The sequence below is a fragment of the Numenius arquata genome, chromosome 5, assembly GCF_964106895.1.
Source record: "Numenius arquata chromosome 5, bNumArq3.hap1.1, whole genome shotgun sequence".
NCBI classification, from domain to species: domain Eukaryota; kingdom Metazoa; phylum Chordata; class Aves; order Charadriiformes; family Scolopacidae; genus Numenius; species Numenius arquata.
In genome coordinates this window covers 13,310,907-13,331,125 of record NC_133580.1, presented here as the reverse complement: position 1 = coordinate 13,331,125, position 20,219 = coordinate 13,310,907, and the positions used below count along the sequence as shown (strand labels likewise).

At 38.9% G+C, this 20,219-nt stretch overlaps 1 protein-coding gene across 6 annotated transcripts in view; it reads left to right on the top strand.

The window, feature by feature from the left end:
* CHRDL1 (chordin like 1) overlaps positions 1–19,729 on the top strand; it is a 36,481-nt gene extending 16,752 nt beyond the window's left edge. Inside the window, exons 4-12 of one of the 6 annotated variants that reach the window (XM_074147224.1) lie at positions 7,568–7,710; positions 8,721–8,814; positions 10,207–10,274; positions 11,549–11,723; positions 14,976–15,180; positions 15,849–15,859; positions 16,931–17,092; positions 18,251–18,340; positions 19,599–19,729. In XM_074147224.1, the coding sequence (XP_074003325.1) occupies positions 7,568–7,710; positions 8,721–8,814; positions 10,207–10,274; positions 11,549–11,723; positions 14,976–15,180; positions 15,849–15,859; positions 16,931–17,092; positions 18,251–18,340; positions 19,599–19,729 (1,079 nt within the window). Of the gene's footprint in view, positions 1–7,564; positions 7,711–8,720; positions 8,815–10,206; positions 10,275–11,548; positions 11,724–14,975; positions 15,181–15,848; positions 15,860–16,924; positions 17,093–18,250; positions 18,341–19,598 lie in introns of all 6 variants that reach the window. The other 5 variants (XM_074147223.1, XM_074147226.1, XM_074147227.1 and 2 more) reach the window with 5 other exon arrangements.
* The last annotated feature ends 490 nt before the right edge of the window (positions 19,730–20,219 follow it).

Here is a 20,219-nt window from a genome sequence, read left to right as displayed (position 1 = left end):
TAGCTTACACCATCAAGAATGAAGCACAAGCACACCACTTCATTTGTCAGGACCCTCCTTTTAGTTTAGTTTCCACTGCATGAGGTGCAAAAGCATTACCCGCTGAAGGGAAATGTTTTGAACCAAAGCACAGCTCATGTGCTTTGAATTAGTTTTCAATATTGCCGCCCCAAAATTGAAATTAAAGCGTTACACCTTGTTTACTTAAGAGTCCTAGTCTCCAGAGTTAATCACTGAAGAGTACTTCCTTTCAGAGGTCATTCCCTGGCTTCACTGGGACCCATTTGAAAGAAATGGATTAATCCATACTGTGGTGCAAAAGATGCTGATGCTGTTCACCACACGCAAGGTGGGACCTTAGGGTATATTGTTACCCTTCAAGTTTTGAAGATTCTGCAGCAGGATTTTAAAAAAAAAAAGATCCACAAGTCAGCCCATTGTCATGGGTGTTTGGCAAAAAAAAGAGACAAGAATTGTTTCTGCTGCTGCCAGCCCCAGTTCTGCTTTTGGATAAAAGCTGAAAGTTGGAGTGGGAGGCACAGTTCCTACTCTGCACGCGTCTGGCTCGGGACAGAGCTATTGCTGTTAATGACAGTACTCAGGCTAGCTAATTTCGGGAAGTCTTGTCCTGTACACAAACACAATGTGAATTCCATTCTAAGACAGATGCACAGCTCCTGTGGGTGACAGCCTGCTTCATGTTGAAAATGCATTTCAGTGGCAGAGGAGAACACAGCATTCTTTATATTGTGGTTGGCCTTTGGCAACTGCAGCCTGCATTCTGGGAGCAGTTGAAGAAAGCTAGAGAGGTAACAAGGTGCATAACATAATGGAAGCTTCCAACATCTTACCTGCAACTCTCTCTTCCCTGCATTTTATGCTTCCAGCTCCTAGCATGAATTGCAATCAGTGCAAGTTAGCATTTTATTCTACATTGCTGCCTGGATTTTTTTCAACCCATTTTGTAAATTGCAAATCCACCTGCAGGTTTTTATCCAAAAATGTAATTTTCTGCGCATGAATAAGTTATCCCATTGCTGTTATTCCAGACTACTTCAGTTACTATTTTGGGGCCTCCTAGAATTAATCCTTCACGGTGGAACCTAAAGACCGCTGTGTTAGCCTTTAACATTGTTATGAAAAACACTAGTAAAAAGACTCAATAATCAAGAATCATCCCTGTATCTGACTTATGTGTAAGTTACCCTAGAGAATTATTTCGCTTGTGGGGAAAAGACCTGAACTCCATGAAGGAGGAGAATTAACAATATTTTTTTAACAAGGAGACCTAGGGGTATGTGAACTCCTACCTGAGAAAACAGTTTTCCAAAAACAGATGTCAAGTCACCAAAGTGCTGTCCACTTGTGCTGGACAGTGTGTGTACCTAAGCTGATTCAGATTTCATAAAATTTTCAATAAGCAAAGCAGGGAGAAGTACTCTCATACTTGAGTCATGTTCCCCTCTGGCATTAGAAATGCTCATGCTCTGCACATTTCCAAGAATTGTGTTTTATTTTGACCTTCATAAATGTTCTTTGTATGTTGCTTCTGAATAGTTAACCTGCAATTCTTATGCCAATTTTAAATGTCAAGGCGAGTATTATGGCCTCACATGATGTCAAGTTACAACTTGGGGTGACCTGATTTCTGTACAGAAGCAGCACGTGAGATGAGCAGTTAGCTGGTGTCCAAACACATTTTCCTGCACCAGGATACAGCCTAGAGGGCTTTGAAGTACCTGTTGCAACTAAGGTCACTGGGAATACAAGTGAATATGCAGGAGAGATGTCAGTGCAAATGGCTGTCCCACAGTTATAGCAAAATTCAATTGCTTGTCTAGTGAACAGGCTTCTAAAACAAAGCCTCAGTCTCTTGGTCTGTACATGCTTATGCTTCATGTTGATTCAGAAAACACGTTTCATAAAATCCTCTCTGGATTCAAATTCATAATCTGTCATCTGTCTACTTACAAAAGACCAGAATGACTATCTGCAGAACAGTTCCCGGTATGGTAAGTTTCTTAAGGCATTAGACCTCATGATTAATTTCAATTGTTTAGCACTTGACTGTTTTTATAAGGATGGTTAAGAAAACACACAAACTGCAAAAACCAAGCCAGGCTGAGCACCTAGCATTTCTGCTTGATGTTAAAAGCTCATCTTCTGCAGTAAATGACACTAGGTGATTCTAAATGTCACAGTTTAAAAATAGTTTCTAAGTCAGCAAGCCAAGAGTCTGTAGGATTTTAAAAAAAAAAGATCTTTGCCAGATGTTCTGATACTAAAATAAGTAATAGTGAGAGTGTTAGGTACTAACAAGAATCATCAAAATATCATACATGAAAGCATCTCATAGAGATGCAATAAAACCCCACAGACCCTTACTGAGGTGCTGTGCAGGGTCCTAACAGACCCTGCTGAGAGATATGCAGCAACATGAACTCTGCCTACACACCTTCCTTGTCTAATCTGTACAATCTCCATTTCGGGAGTACACTCAGTTACCACTTCAACCTATTACTGGTTGCAGATCAGTAAAACTCAGCACAGTAACTTTCAGAAAGCCAAGATGCTCGGTATCATCATCCACAATAGCGAAGACCACCCAAAAGCAACTGATTTTCTTCTCTTGTAGGTCAGATGTCACATCATAAATACTTTACTGATTATCATGCCATGACTGTACTGATTCTGGGGTGGTTTTGCCAGCTTGTTAGTTAGTGTCCTAGAATTGTTTGTTGGCAATTGTGCCTGTACCTCTTAACTTTATGCAGAAGGATCCAAGTTGAAAACGTAATTGAGTGTAGTAAGGCCTGGATCCTAAAGCCCTTCCTCAAGTAAGTCACCCTACAGTAACGTTTCCCAAAAGGCTAGTTTGCTTATAGCCAGTTACTACTTTTCACTGTCTGCACATAAATACTTTTACAGAAGTTACTGTTATTTCAAACACCAGGAACTGCCCCTGGAATATGTCTAAGCTATTCAAGGGATTAGTTGCAGATAACTGATGCTCTTCTGCTCCGTATCCAAGTAAGGGTAAAGCATCTCAGGGCCAAGCTTTTATAACAATCCAGGATGAAATAGTTGTAAACAGAAAAAGCTAAAAGATGGTGTTTCCAAATTTGATTGTGATACACGTGACACAGGATCTATTTATCCCATAAGACTGGAAAGCTCCAGAAGCCAGGAAGCCCCGCTCTGTGTACACAGTATGGCTGCTCTCAAACCTTGGGCCTTGGAAACCTCATTATGGGCAGACCATGAGGAACCCAGGCAGGTTTCCATGAAAAATCTGTGATTGGAGTAAATTCCACTGTACCAGAAACTTTCCATAAAGTGTGTGTGGTTTATCAAATTCATATCTAACTGTTTTGTGAGACTATCAGGAAAGCATTAGTGCTGCACTTCACATTAAGTTAGCATCCCTTCATGGGAAACTTTTTGCCATACTTTTTCTTCATACGCCCTGTCAAATGGACTATAGTTCACCGAATACGTGAACTATATCTACATGCAGTCCTCGTTCATAGTGAACTTTTATCTCAGGCTACAGACCTTAACTGATACAAATATTGTTTGTATAGATCAACAGTTCTTCCTAGTACAAGTACCTATCTCAAACATAATCTTAAAAAGCAGCATTCGAGCAAGCACCTAGACTGAATCCTGAAGGAAGCCTTTCTGTTGGTTTCATTGAGGCCAGAATTTACCTCGTGTGTATGGTGCACCAGTGAAAAACAGCCTAGGTAGACAACAGAAGCTGGACAGAATCCCACTTTTGGAAGAGAGGAACGCTTGGATATAAGAATTCTCCATAGTCTCCAGTTGCTTTTAAAAAAATAATTGTTTTGAAGCTAATCCATTTTTTATACGGTTGCCTGTTTGTAAAACCTGAAAGATTTCTTCAAGCCAGGTTCAACCTTTAAAGCTACTTACAGGGTAAGTTCAAAGCCATAGCAAGTCACGTGAAGCCTAGGTCACACATCTTAGCCCCCTGCCATTACCCAATGCTAATGTTGGTGATAATCAGTGCTATCCATATTGCTAACTCATGGTTTTATCTTGGTCCCACTAAAATCACAGGCAAACGTAAGCATAGCCTGTCAACTTCTATATTGAAGTCTGAGCCCTTAGAGAATAAATGCCAACCACAGAAGCAAAGATACTTCCTTTTCGATTGATGCTATAACATCTTTACCCTGTATGTTTTATATTGCTTCCACTGACATTCTATGAATGCCAGAAAGAAAAGCTTATATTGAACCCTGTTAATTAAAAGGATTCACACAGATGGTTTGCCGGGTGCTTTACAGAGGCAGCTAATTAAAGCAATGTTAGTCAGCACCATTAAAATGCCAGATAAAGCTTTGGGAACAATTCTGATTAGGAAGCTAGGTTTACAAATAAAGCTTTGAGCAATGCAGTATATTTGCAGTTAATTAATCTAATTCTAATATAGCTGAACTAAGGCACATGCAGGTTCATGCTGGTATCAATATTAATGCAAAGATTTATCAATCAAAGTTCAAACCTGGCACTTGTTAAAACAATCCACAATGACTCTCATTTCACATTCTATGGGAGAATATGATATTAAGAGGGATTCTGAACTCCTCTAATTAGCCATGATTTAAAGAGCACTAGAAAAGAAACCAAAGCAAGTCCTAGTTGTAGCAAGTCAGTCACACACTAGCAAAGACAGAGAGAGAAACTGCACCAGACAAGTTATATTCAGATATGCAATATGAACAAAGCTTCCTTGCAGTTTTAGACAGATGCTGTGTTTGGAGAGGATCAGTTGTGCTCTCCAATATGCTGTCTTCGATACATGGCTGTATATACTTTTTTGTAATAACAGTAATGGGGTCTTGGTCTGAAAACTTCTCCTAAACCTTATTTTATGCAACAAAATAGGCCCATCTACTTAATGTGCTAAAAGATAATCATATGCTCAGGTATGTGCAGCACAGGACCTAAACTATGATCTTCCCTGTAATCAAAGCTGACTTTTCTAATAATTATTTCATCAAATAAGACTTAAAAATAGCAATATAATTTCATCCCATATTCCAAAGACAGGCAGTTGTACAGGTGTTTTGGGCTGCATGTTATGATTTAGCTGTTATAGGCCTAACTGCTATGATCTACTTCAAAGAAATACAGATGAAAACAACTAACTACTGCAACTCTCCACTGTCATTTTCCAAGCAATAAAAGTTCCACCATCCTCCTTGCCTTATCTAGAAGCCACAGTTTAAAGGCATTTGGTGATTTCATAGTAATCTGAGCAATGTGGCATATACCACGGTAAATCTGCAGTAAAATGTACTCTCTTTATCCAATGCTCTGAAGAGTCATGAATCATTCAGGTACTGATCTTTGCAAATGTCACACCACAAGCCAAACACTGCTTTTGGACAGACATCCCACATGGGCACAGCAATGTCCTGCAGAGGCTGCATGAACAGGGCCTCATATCCAGACAAGAACCATCTGCATTCTCCTTTCATTTTCCTTTCTTTCCAGTTCTGCTGCTCTTCCAGTTGCCCAAGGGGCAAGGAGATAACTAAGGGTTTGGCAATCTCTCTTTCTGCTTTCCATGAGATGACTCTCAGAAAGCCCAAGAAACTATCGTGACATAAGTTTCAGAAGGTAGCACAAACCTGAGAAGTGCCTCTTTATTCATGTTTTCCAGTATTTGTGCTAAATGGGACAATATCTGAATTTGTCACTTGAATTTTTTGCTGATGACTTTCAAAGGTTGTGACTTAATTAGCTCATAGATCTTGCCATTCTGAATGTGTATTACTAGCAAACCATACAGAAGGTTCCAAGCACAGGTGTTGTCAAAGCTCTGTACTAATTATAAGATTTTGAAAAGGTATCATTAGACATCCTTGATTGCACTGATATAATGATGTATTTGGTGTTTCAAAGGAGGCAGTGCAAATATCATGTCTGTCTCCTGAAGAGAAATGAAATGTCAGGCAAGGAACCCTAAATGGCTAACTTTTGGCATTCTCCTCCAGAATGTTCTTTGCTGACCCACTAGATTCTGAAATACTGTAGTACATGTATGTTCCACAGCCAGATTTGACATTTACCATTCAAATTATTATTAATATTTGATGGACCAATATAACTAAATATATGCTTTTATGGAAAACACTAAATGTCAGTGTTTAATGCCAGTGCATACCAGCAGAAAACTGTCCTTTTACTTGAGCTTCCAGCTAAAAAATGTGTATTCTGTGGTGGCACAGTTTCACAAAAAAATCTCCCCAGGTTTATCTAATAGATAATGAAAGGGGCTACAGCAAAACCTGAATTTTCGGATCAGGTTTCTTTTACATGAAAGCCCAAACCCACTGAATGAAATTTCAGCTGCATTCCTAGAAATTTGCAGTGATTCGGGCTCCAGAGAACAAACACTCCACTGTTACTTCCATAGAGCTCTTGTTCAAAATGCCTCTTCCCATGCTGAGATGCTAAATTCATGTGAATGTAAATGTGTAGTGCCAGATTCACGGCCTAATGGGTATTAAGCGACTTACATTTCATAGGTAAAGTATAATCCCTTTGCACAGTTTGTCAACTGCTAATAACCAATCTAAGGCATTTTTTAATGTAAAGTATGGATAGCTTTATGTCTTAGAAGAAAATTTAACCCATTTGGTGCAGAACTCAATATGATCTTGGGTTGAAACAGGAAGCTTCAGGGGTGAATTGACACTGACATCTTGTGCACTATGTCATATGCACTGAGTTCTGCAAACAAAATGCACTCGTTTGCACATCTGACATTAAAATGCACGACAGAGAAAAACCAGCTTTTGGGTGGCTTTTGTAGTCTGCCTTTGACAAGTTTTACCCATTTTGAAAAGAACAGCAGCAACGAATTGTGAAGGCCGTTGGAACCAAACACTTGTGTATTACATAGCTTTCTCTTGACACAGTTCTATCATCAGTATCACTGCTCCTCTACCAGAAGGTTTGTGCCTGTGGATAGCATGGAAGTGGCATCATGCACGCCCTATGGCACAAGGTGCTAACCTGCATCTAAGTCTTCTATGGGCTGCAACACTATAAATCATTAATAAAATGATACCAGTACTAAGAAGGGGGAAACCATGCCAGAACAGTGCTATTAGTAGTGGGATTCTGTGTGTACACGGGACCTAATGCCTTCTACATTAAAGCATGAAAAAGCCATGTAAATATAACAAGTGGGCACATAACTGCATCTCCCTAGCCTAATACGAAATGCTACAGCAGGCAGAGGAAGAGAAGATACAGCAGCATGAGACATGGCCATCCATGCTGGCATTGCAGTTGATCATCAACATCCTAAGATTAACTGGGACAGTCAACTCAAAGTGTGAATCATTGAAGTTCAGCAAAATAGCAGCATGAGAACATCACTTATACTTTGTAGCATGACAAAACTTGTCCTTTTATAATAAAGAGAAATGAGGGAGAAGGGAAGCTTTTACTCCCATGTATTTGTGATATTGCAAGTTGTCAAAAACATTTGCATGAAGTGTTCCTTTCCCATTGCTTCCAGAAGACTCCCTTTTCTCAGTAAGCAGCAAAATCACCGGGAAATCCTGTGAATACAATGGCACCACCTACCATCATGGCGAAATGTTTGTGGCAGAGGGGCTTTTCCAAAACAGGCAAGCAAACCAGTGTGCCCAGTGCAGTTGCTCAGTAAGTAACATGAGATTTGACAGAGCCCTGCTCCCTCTATGCTTCATTTTTCCTTTCTAGAAGACATATAAGCAATACATGAAATATAAGCAATACGTGGCAAAGGCTGGGAATTGAGAATTAATGCTGAAACTCATGAGAGTGCTCAGAGCCAGTCTGCAGCACCTGGTAAATGCCAGGCTACCTCTTACTCAAACACTGTGGACAAAGCTTACCCTGTCAAGCATCTGCTGTAAGTGAGCTTATAGTGCAGAGGCAGCAGGTAAAATATTGCTACTTGGCATATATCGAATATTTGACTTCAACCTGACTGGAAAATATAGCACTAATCCACTGATTGAAATTGAATTCATTTGGCCTGAGCTGATAAGTAAAGAGCCCCACAGGCTTGGAGCGGACAGCTCTGTAAACTGGCAATGAGCCACAGAGATGTCACCAATTCAAATCCAGTATATTTGAGCAGTCACCCAGTGACTCTTCAGAGCCAGTGTCTGAACCAAAACATCCCTCTCAATACAACCAGCTCCTCAGTATCAAGTATTGGCAACTCTGGACTTTCTCTGATCACATCATCATCATATTCTACATTAATTACAACTTTAACAGGCCAAGTACTGAACAGGCTTTATGACTTTCAGTTACTGTTCAGCTATTCCTCCAGTTCAATGGTAAGACACAACAGAGGGAGAGGAGGAAGTGGCAGAAATTTACACTGTGTGATTTTAGTACTAACCATGTCAGGTATATTTTCAGCCTACAATAATTGCAGTTCTTGTCCCCACACACTTTTACCCCTTTCCTTTTCCCCCTGTTTTTTTTAAAGAAAGGGACCTTTCTCTGTGCGACAACAAATTTTAAAAAAAAATATTTGGACTTTTCATTGGTCTAATATTCTGCTTTTGCATACCAGAGCGGCACATACTAGATTTAAGCATGTCCATAAAAAGTGCATATACAGTACCAGACAAATCGATGGCTCCTTCTAAATTCTCTTTGTGTTTTACTGGCAGGAAGGAAATGTGTACTGTGGGTTGAAGACTTGTCCCAAATTAACTTGCTCTTTCCCAGTTTCTGTTCCGGAGTCCTGCTGTCCAGTTTGCAGAGGTAAGTTCAAGTACAACCACAGGACAGGCTCTGAATTTACTCCTTTCCCTGCCAGACCCCTGTCTGTGCACCGGCCCTGTGACTCAGGACACTATCTGCAAGTTTCCCATGTACTTAGAATCCAATGCAGGTTAGGAAATTAAACCTCAGATTCCAGCAGGGTAACATGGATACCTTTGTTTTCCTAAATTGAAACAAGGAGAGAATGCACTGATGATCAAGTTGCATCCCCATAACGAGGTAAATGAAGACTTCAGATGATGTATTGAAATAGCTGCCATTGCTCTGGGTAGAAAAGCTTTGCAGTAAAATAACTTCTATCTCACAGGTTTGGCTGTGAGGAACCAGAGCTTGGCTCCCCAAGTCCCTCACATTGATTCTCAAAAGTATTCATTACTTCTGCACCACATGCACAAATCGCAAGTGTTCTAGCAAAACCTTTTCTCTTTTAAAAGACAAGTCAGAATGTCCTTACTTTGTTATGAGGGTCCTTAGTGCTGTGAGCTTATTCTGTAGTACTTTGATTAGCTGATTAAAAAAAAGCAGTGCTGAACATTTCATACTCTCTACATGCAAGTATGGAATCCTGTGAGCTTAGATGGGGTCTGGCCTTAGTGGGCCAACTTCTCATACATCCTGCCATAACTCATTGCACGTGCCTGGCTTCCTGGAAGAGTTGCTGGTTTGTGTCTAATGAGCCGTGCACTGAGCATCACCATCGCTTCTATTTATGAAACAGTCTGTCATTGACAAACAGATGAAAGCACCTCCCTGGTTTATAATCATACCTGGGGGTGAATCATGACTTAGCAATTTTAATTAAATGAAGTATAAATAAGAAGAAAAAAACAACCAGCTACAGGAAATTTGCAGGACAAAATATGGGTTACTTTTTCTTGATATATATAATAGAATGTTATTTATTAACGGCTACACTTCAGAGCTGACTACAAAAATGTAATTCAGGATTCAATTCTCAGTCAAGTTACATGTCAGTTGAGCAAAAGTAGCTGTGCTTGTGGGTTCCCTCAGCATACAGGAGATGGAAGGTCACCCAATTTAGCCTTTCTCTGTGAGCTAAGTCATGTCTCCTCAGCTTTGCCTGAGATCACATAGCAAACGGTTGCTGGAAATGATCTTGCCCATAGCATATCATTAAGCCACATAAATCTAATAGCAAATCTTCATCCTGAGGTGATTTACTGAGATCTTTCTTTTGGTCTCTATAGAATCTAGTACAATAAAGTCAGACTACAGACTGACACTTCTACACACTGATGCAACCCCCTCCCTAAATTTAACTGTAAAGCTGGATGAGGCTTTTCCCCTAAGTATCTCTCAAGGTGTTGCACAATTACTCCCCTAACTGGTACTGCTCTGCTTCATGCACAGGAGATGGAGAACTATCATGGGAACATTCTGACGGAGATATCTTCCGGCAGCCAGCCAACAGGGAAGCGGTAAGTGTGACCTACAATTTAAAGACATATTTTCCTGCTGTGCTGTGCATGCCAGTAGATTGGGGAAAAAAGATGGTAACAGGTCTGAATATCTACTGCTTCATCCTGGGTTCTGTGAATCTAACCTAAAACAGGTTTTTTCCACTTCTGCAACCTCCTTAATAAACTCAACCTGAATTCATGAATAACTCTGAATTATAAACTCCCATGAGCTCCTCTGGACTCTGGATTTAGTCTTTGTTGTATATGTTCTATAAGAATAAAATTCTACAACATTTTGTTTGCTGTGCAGACTTCACTTTAAATCATAATTGCAAACACTTCCCAGTTGACATATACACGTATATATTTACTTTAGGGGCTCTCCTAGCTCTGGGGCTAAGAGTATCCATTAACAACTTACTCCTCAACAGATTATTTTTATAAAAGCATTTGGAGAGAATATGAAGAGCTTGTAAGCATTAGGTGCAGTACCTAAATAGATGAACCAGCAGATCTTTGGATTTGTGAGAAAATAACTGCTGTAATATACACTATTCCTTCATGCCCATGGGTATTTTGGAAGAGAATTCTCTGAAAATAACCAGTGTTTTTGCTCTAGAAAACACACTGCACACTACTACCACTACTACTGCTCTCCTTTGCAAATAAAGTAAGACTTCTCTAGTAAGGTTCTGCTCAGTCTGGGCAAGGCTAACCCTGGCCTTGCATGAGAGTTTAAAGCTGCAAGTGAACAAGAAGCTGGGCAGTCATTCTGGACATGCTCTGCCACTGGAGCCCCAATAGAAAGCAATTTTGATGAGGAAAACTACACAGGCTTACGATTCTTCTCATCTAATCTTAAAGTAGAGTAGACATCAGTAAGTAGATATCTAGCTCTGAACACCATTTTTAACACGTGGAGCAAAATAGGCACTTGTGGGTTGTGATTCATCTCATGATGCAGAGATCCACAACAGGATTGTTCTAAAATTGCCTCTTTGTCCATTGGCTTGATTAGGGACTTCAGATGACCAACTTAGATAGACACCTACAATGACATACACAGTCTGGTAAGATAAGTTACAAGTGCATATGTGTAAATGACTTCATTACCATGTTAACTATCTGCAAAACCTGAATGGCCTTTATTTAGTATGGTGCCATTCATTACATTTAATGATGTTTGATGACAGTGGCAACACTTTACCGGTGCTAAGCTTCTAGTACAGCCTCTTTTCTCATGTTCATTGGAATGAGGCATTTACTTACCTGCTCTTTCTGTCTCCAAACAGAGACACTCATACCATCGCTCCCACTATGACCTGTCACCCAGCTCTGCGAGGCAGGTAGTTAACATTCCACGATTTCCCAATGCCAGGAGTAACCGTGGAGTCCTACCGGATCCCCAGCAAGCTTCAGGCACAATAGTACAAATCGTCATCAACAACAGGCATAAGCACGGACGAGGTAAAGACAAGTACTTCTTATAGGATTACTCTAGGTCAGGAATCAGTCACTTATAGCTCAAAAAGACTTCTCAAAATATACAGCAGAATCTTGGAAATTCACACTGGTATCAAGAGACCCAATGCAAATCAGGGAGGCAAAAAGCAATAAGCTATTAAAGGTACGAAATTAGCTCTTGACTTAGATCAGTTGTGCCTACACATACAACAGTGCATTTCATTCCGCAAAGGCACCACACTGTCGTGTTGCTCTCAGAATTACTTTGTGGCATTGCGCTTCATAATTCTGAGAACACATGGAGCGGTTACCAGGGAAGTGAGTGCTTTGTGCCATAAAGAACATCCTCATGCCTTTAGACTTGCTAACTTGTTTACCAGTGACTTGTCCAGTAGGAATTTATTCAGGTTTATTTTCTTTACGCTATGTCATATTTTGTAACTTTACTAGCTGTAAGCTGCATATGTTTAAACTGTCTCACAAATCTCAGACCATAAAGCTTTGCCATAGTATCAAGAGTTCTTCTGCCTTCAAGGCCTACTAAATTATTCTCAAGGAAGACAATATCAAAACTTTCCTCATCTTAAGCTAGTTGACTGAGACAGTGGGATGCAAGGGGTGCATTTCCTCCTCCATGACTAATACTAGAGGCAGAGTAGGCAACTACCCTGTACTAGGATGTACTGTACAGGATGCCTGAGCTGTAAAGAGGCAAAGTTAACGAATGCAATGAATCTCACTCTAAGAATTATATTTGTACAATAAAAAGGGTGGGATGGTCAATTCCCACAGTGGGTGTACCTCAGCAAACGGAGGTCTGCAGGAACAGGCCTAAGAAGCCATAAAAGAAATAGCTGTATAAATGCATGTTCAGAAGAGCGTCTATCCACAAATACCAGTCAGTATGAACTTAGAAACTACCCACAAAGAGTTAAAAGCCCTTGCATTAGGGCCAACTAATCTTTTAAGGTATTAACTAACAGAAGGAATGTTGGCCATAGGATCTTTATTATCCACCTGAACAAGCACGAAAAAACATTCAGATCATGCCAGTGTTTTATGCTGAATCTAGGAGCAGGAATCTCCATGCAGTGCAATATCTTTGACATCCAATTCACACATGAAGACATCATCAAAGCAATTTCTAACTGATTTGTTTCAGCAAATAAAGAGCATACAGACGAATAGCATATTTCTGGATGCAGTATATAGTAACTGCAGCAACTTCAGACACTCACTGCCTGGAGAGTGTCTGAGAGATCCCCATGATGGAAACAGGAATGCTGACCATGTATTTTCTTTTGTTCTTGTGCAATTAGCAAGTGTTTTATAAATTAATGCACATGCCCCTTGAGACGCATTTCAACAATTTAAAAAATAAACACACAACAGCTCTCCTGACATGCAAATACTGTGCAGTTGCATGGATACAGACTTACCATTCTAAACATGAAGAGCACTAAAAACAGAGCATCAGCAAACTGGAAGTTATTTGCCATATTTCGGCTTCTACTGGAGGCTTCATCTGCTACCTCAGAGTAATTATTTAACTATTCTGTGCTAAACAAACCCTTAAAACAGAGAGAATATGTATCTACACCACATCATGTATTGGAATATTAATATGGAATATTATATATTATTATTATATATATTATATATATTAATATATAATATGGAATATTTATGTCCATAAAGCTGGACATATAAAAAAATATTTATGTCTGGATAACTCTAGCTGGGAAAAAAAATCCATACAAGCATAAATGTAACTAATAACACAGTATTTAAGCACGTAAGAAGCCTTCTGAGCAGCTGAGTACTTACAGTTTTCTCATTTATAGTTTTTTCTCCCATGTTTTTAGTACACAGATAACACGTTATTTGCTTTTATTTCAGAAACAAAACTGTTTCCTACCTCTAAAATAAAAACATATCTTAAGAAAGAGTTAAAAAGTAGCAAATTATAAACCAAATGATAGCATAACTCCATGAAAGACAATACATTGCAAAAAACACTCCCCATAAATCTCAGTAACTCAGCAAAGTATAAGCCAGTTGGTCACATCTGTTACCAGTTAGATGTAAATTTCAGATTACAGATAAAAATTAAATTGCTTTTGAAAGTTACAGGCAAAATAGGAACATATTTTACAAATAAAAACATTAATAAAAATGATGCCATATTAGAAGAATTGGAAATATTTACAACATATCCCAGCTTCATGTTAGTTTCTTTTAGAAATCAGGCAGTGCCCTTTCCTTCACCTTGTTAAGATTAGTTTGCATTTTTCTTTCTGTTTATAAAATATTTAAAAAGAAAGAAGTAAGGTTTATAGGACAAATGCAAACATAGTGTAAAGTGATATAATTCCCATTAACTGCCAGCTGACCCAAACTGGCTTCCACCAGACATGGATTTTTCCACTCTCCTTGTGTCAGCTGTATTTCTCTGTCTCCCAAGGGCACTGATGAATAAATACTTTGAGGTGCTTAGGTGCTATTGGAATAAAATTTCAGTCCCAAATGCATTCTCTCATGTTAATATTTTCTTGTGATTCCAAAAGCCAAATGTCTTTACAGACCTATAGACATATATATATTTCCAGAAAGGACATTAAACTTCATTTTGCAACATTCCCTTGCTTTGTTCTGTGTGTTGTGTATCAGGAACTCTGATGCAAATAAAAGGCCCAGGTGGCTCTAATCCATCCTGCTGATAGCATGGCTCTCACTGCAAAAATCATGTTCAGCTCATGGTAAGAAAAGTTGTGCAGATGACTCAGTAGCAAATGTCATAATCCTGCCATCTGCAGATTCAACTCTAGAAGCCACAGCCAATGTATCAGGCTGTGCCCTGTGTCTGGACAGAGATTAGGAGGGGAAGGAGGATTGAATTTTATAAACTGGTTGATGATGCACAACTGAAATGCGTGCACTGGAGAGCTAGTGAAATACTTGACTCAGACACCTTCACTGTTCTCCTCAAAATAGTGGTGGCCACCGGTGTCAGCTGAGTTGGAATCAAGGCAAAACTGCTCAGAAAACGGTGATCACAGCTCAGACTCATTTTAGGTACTGAAACTCCCAGTTATAGTTAACAAGCAGAGAAATGGGCCAGAGACACTAACAAATTATATAGAGAGACACTGCTTTAAACAAATGTGCATGAATCAAATGAATATTCATAGAGAGGTAGCCAGTGAACATACCTTTTCCAGTTGTACTTTTTCTTCCTTTTCTCTTCTTTCGTAGTTTGTGTTTCAAATGGCAAAACTTACTCACATGGTGAATCTTGGCATCCTAATCTCCGGGCCTTTGGAATCGTAGAGTGTGTGTTGTGCACCTGCAACATCACCAAACAAGAATGTAAGAAAATTCATTGTCCAGAACAGTATCCCTGCAAATACCCTCAGAAAGTAGAAGGAAAATGCTGTAAAGTCTGTCCAGGTAAAACTAAGTTGATCACAGACCATCTTTTTGCTGTGCATGTTAAGGGGCTTGGCTCAAGCCTTCTGGTCACAATAAGATCTAATGAAAATAGCAATAGCCCATTGCTCTAATAGCCCATTGCTCTAATGTGTGTGGGGAGATCTACACGTGAGACAGGCGGAGCTGCCTGGCCAACTCTGCTGTTCACTGCTGTTCCTCAAATGGGGGTCTGGCTGCCTGGGGCACGTATGTTCTGATCAGTCACTGCCATTCTCTCTACCGTTAGCATGACTTCCTGACACTCATTTCCAAAGAGAATCTTACAGAAACGTACACAGAAAGTTCGTTGCTGTCAAAAGTCTCTCCTATTCTTCCCCTACTGCAGGGCCCACAGAACCTTAATTTTCTTGTTTGTGTTTCTTGCTTGTGAAGTTTGCATGGAGATAATACCATTTCTGCTTTTTAAAATGTACCAGAAGGATTCAAAACCCCTGATTATATATTGATTGGTGTCAGTTATGTAACTTAGTCCTTAAAATAAATACTAAATTTAGCATTGTGTCTATGCTGCACTAATGATTAAACTTATGTGGACATTACTTACTAAAATCAATGCCTACAACTAGTGAAAAATCTGCTAATATGAATCTGCTGATGGTCTGCCAAATGGCCAGCCCTGTTGCGTATGATACAAAGGGTAAAGGAGTGTCCAGTTCCCTTCTGTACCTTTAAACTTCTTTTCTAATCTGTATGGCCCATTTCTATGTTTGGTGATGGATTGGGTGGAAATGCTCTGAGGAAATGAGTTGTTTAGTCATACACAGAAATCCTTGACAGAATGCCCACTTCCCACTTCCTCTTGCTAGCCTTGCTTACTGGGAAAAAGCTAGATGCAGTGGGAGTAGGCAGACAGGAGGTGTTTATCTAGATCCTTTTGGATACTTGTGAATCAGAGATCCCAGCTTTTATTTGGCTCATTTTTGCTGACTACAGACAGCAAAACCTAGCTAACAAGCTTCAATAGAAAATTTAATAGCAAAAAGAAAGCTACTGTCTTTTCACTTGAGATTCTGTGTGCCAATTTTGAAGAAAGCTCTTCCTGCAGTCTGTCCTGTATGTGTGGAGATGTGTTAATTATTAGTTTTTTCCACAAACAGCACTCCCAGTTTCTGAGTTCCATCATCTCTCTTAGATTTTTGTCCAACTTCTAATTACCAACAGAATAATTACAATTTCTACTTATATGCTCTACAGCTTTACCAGTGGGCAGGAGATAATGTGCACTGTGGCTAGCACAGGCTTGCACTGACCAGCTGGCTGCTGCCGAGCAAAATGCAAATCTGGTAGGTTCTACCTGCCCTTTTCCTCAGCAAAGCATTTATTTGGGTCCCTTCACTCTGTCCAACCACCAATTTTCATTTAGTTATTTTATTACCTCTGAGACTTCTACCATTATTTTGAATATGCTTGAGAAGTGGACAACAGGTTCAAAAATTGTGAGGAGTCTCACAGATCACTTGGTTTCACACAGCTCATTTCCTTTTGAAACTGGATTGTAAATACAAATACTGTCTTGCCACCATAGACAGGCCATCAGAATCTAGCAGAATAGGACACTTTTAAATGCCTGGGACATAGCTGGAGGTGGATTTGAGTGGCCATACAAGTGAAAATTCTACTTTTAAACTAAACTTGCTTGGCTATCGATGCCAAGTAAGTTCTGGAGGACTTGATTACAACTGTAGTACGTGTTTTGGGCTTTTTTTAAACAGAAGAAGTGCCAAGTCAAACCTTTGATAACAATGATTACTTCTGTGGGAAAGAGACGTTTCCCGTCTATGAATCCGTTTTCACAGAGGAAGGAGAAACCATCAGAAAAATTGCAGTAGAGACTGAAAAGCCACCTCAAATAGAAATACATGTGTGGACAATTAGAAAAGGTGAGTTGAGCAAGTTCTTTCTTTAAACAGTGTGTCATTTTACATTAAAATACCAGGAAAAATTACAAATTTCAAAGCATCTTGAGACTGCTGTTTTTCTGGCTATTTAGGATATTGCTGTTACAGCCACTTCCAACATACTCAAGTTTTGTTGTACAAAAACCATTAATAACACACAAAGCTCTAGTTCTGCAAACTCCTAACCTTCATTGTGAGCCAAAGCACGATGACGGACAGGTTGTCAGTAACACCCTGTGTAATTTACTGCAGAGAAATGGGTAGCTGGGTTTGAACCAAGCGCCTGGAAGTTCTGATTTAGGATGGACCAAAAAGTTTTCCATTGAAATCAGTCTTCCCTGACTGCCTTAATGATGCTACATCCATGACGGTCTAGAACACGGGCAAAAAATGTGTTAAGGATGCAAACAACATCTTTTACTAGACTGGTAAAATTTAAAACAAAAAAATAGAAAAGCATTCAGAAGCTCAAGCACTTTTGCAAATCCAAAACTTTTAGTATACTAAAAATTATCTCCAGCCTCCTAAAAATCCTGTCTACTTAATTTACTTTAAGCAAAAAGCATCTGATCCTCATAGGAAATTCTCATATAATGCAGTCCTTTCCATGGAAATAATACATCTCTAGAATCAGCTTTAAAGCACAAAGTACAAGCAGAAAAGAAGTCACAGAGTATTAGATGGTAAATAACTACTAAGTGTGTTCAAGAAGCCACAAAACCTTGTTATGTTTTGACACTGATGTTGCCTGATAGCTCATGAGAGGCAAAGTGGTATCTGACTGCAAAATGATACTGTTTTTCTCCAAAACACTGGGATTTTGGCTTCTGTTGTAATCTTACATTTACTCCTACTAAGGAGAGGTTCAGCTATGTTGGAGAAGAATTACCTAAGTCTCACACCCCTCACAAACTCTCTGCAATCATAAATCCACAGCAGAATTTACAGGAGAGTAGCAAAAAACCAGGGGGATGGCAATAAGAATAAAAAAGAATAGGCTGAAAATCCATGCAATTAGTAAAGGTTATTTCACAAGTTGACTTGACATGGCAGTAATTCTACATACAGTCAGGTTTAGAACACCCAGGTTTAGAACAGGCACATTTCCAGTAACGTGCACTTCTCATTTCTTTGCTGAAGGGATTCTGCGCCACTTCTATGTTGAAAAAGTGTCCAAGAGAGAATTTGAAGAACTTCCTTACTTCAAGCAGATAACAAGGACAACCCCTAGTAAGTAAAAGTCTGACCTCTCCAGGTATTTATTCTCCATATAATCATTCTTTTACTCAACACAGTCAAACAAATGTACCAATTTTTCCTCCCTTACATGGGTCCAATATTTTATAAGTTTAGATTTAAATAATCATAATACAGCAATTTAAAATATAGATACATATAACAGTAGTTCATGCCCATTCTCTATCAGTCTCCTGCATTTTGATAAAATACAAAATAGGCTGTTTTCTGCCTATAATGCTATAAGTCTGAAATACGACTGATGTCAGCAAAGCATCCCAACTTGGATTTATTTAAATAACATGTCAAGTTACTCCAATTTTTTAGAAGGGGAAAGGGAAAAAATTCAGAGATGATTAAAGGAGTTCTTCTACATACATATATGTTATATTTGAAAGAAGCCTTTCCTATGTTCTTAACAATGTCTCCATTATTAAAATCTGTCTTTTGAAAGGACATGTAATCCTCTTATCATCTTAATTTAATTTCTTTTTTTGTATTTAACCTACTTTGGGATATGAACTTAATTTGATAGTTGAATTAAGGTATACAGATTTTTAATTCCCAGTTCTTTTGCATTACAACTTGTCATTTTTTCTGAGGTCTCAAATTAGACAAGGAAGTATTTTTCCCAGAAATATTATATTCTTGATAATACAGGCTCAGTGAGAAGCAGACACCTTTTCATGTAAAAAGTTTCCTAATTTTTTGCTGTCAGCCTTCTGTAAGCTCATCATTGTTATCTGTAATGTAGTATTCTAGTTACCAGGAGAGCAGGCATTTCTATTAACATTATCAAAAATGTATAGAAATATTCGTATCCAGAAAACACAGTTTGTATTACACACAGTTCACACAGTAAGCACAGTTCATAGTGAATGAAACACTTAGACTTGTTTCTTCCCAACTTTTAAATACTTTGGTTTACTATCAGAGTTAAATTTTCATTTCTGTCATATAGGAAAGTATCCAACCTCATAAATGGTTGAATAAATAGAGTCAACTTGCAGTACTACTTAATTAAAGAAAGGAATAATATTCTGGTCCTTGTTTATTATTTTTAACAAAGTTATTTTGCATGGAATATGTTACGTGATTGTAAGATACTTTGAATATTTTCCATGGGAGGATTGGACATTCTCTCTTTGACCACTGTGAATCAGTTGGTCTGGAGACTGCTTGTAAATGTCTTCAAAGTTCCCTGTGCCCTTTTCTAAGTCGGTATCTGTCTCCTTTGTATTTTTGTTTTCAGGCCAGTGGAAAATATTTAGCGAGGGAGAAGCTCAGATCAGCCAAATGTGTGAAAGCAGAGTGTGCAGGACTGAGCTCGAGGATTTGGTAAAGGTTTTGTACCTTGAAAAGTCTGAAAAGGGTCACTGTTAAGGGAGACAGCACTGGAGGGGGAAACACAAGAAAACTTATGAAAACTTGGATCTGCAGCTGGACTGCAGGCTTATTTTGCTTAAGTCAACAGTTGCCCTAAAACCCAAAACTATAATGCAGTAATTATTCACATCATGCGCAGCAAATTTGCTGCTTTATGTGTAGTGGTCTGTGTCAACCGTTCAAATATCTCCTCCAAAAGACTAGAAGGCTCTGTATTACTGGTGGGGGAAGGAGAAAGAGAGACTGTACTTTCCCAGAGTTGCATTTCTTTACAAGTGAAAAGGAGAAAACAGAACATTTTTATTATTATTATTATTTGGCAAGTTATTCAAACTAATGAAAAGAAAGACACCTAATAAATGTGCAGGAGCTATGGAGAGCATTATTTCCTGTGCTGAATTTATACCATTTCTGGTGTTGAAATGACTCATGGATATTTTTTAGTAGTGGAGGAAAAATACAAGTGATACAATACTTGTTTTGGAGA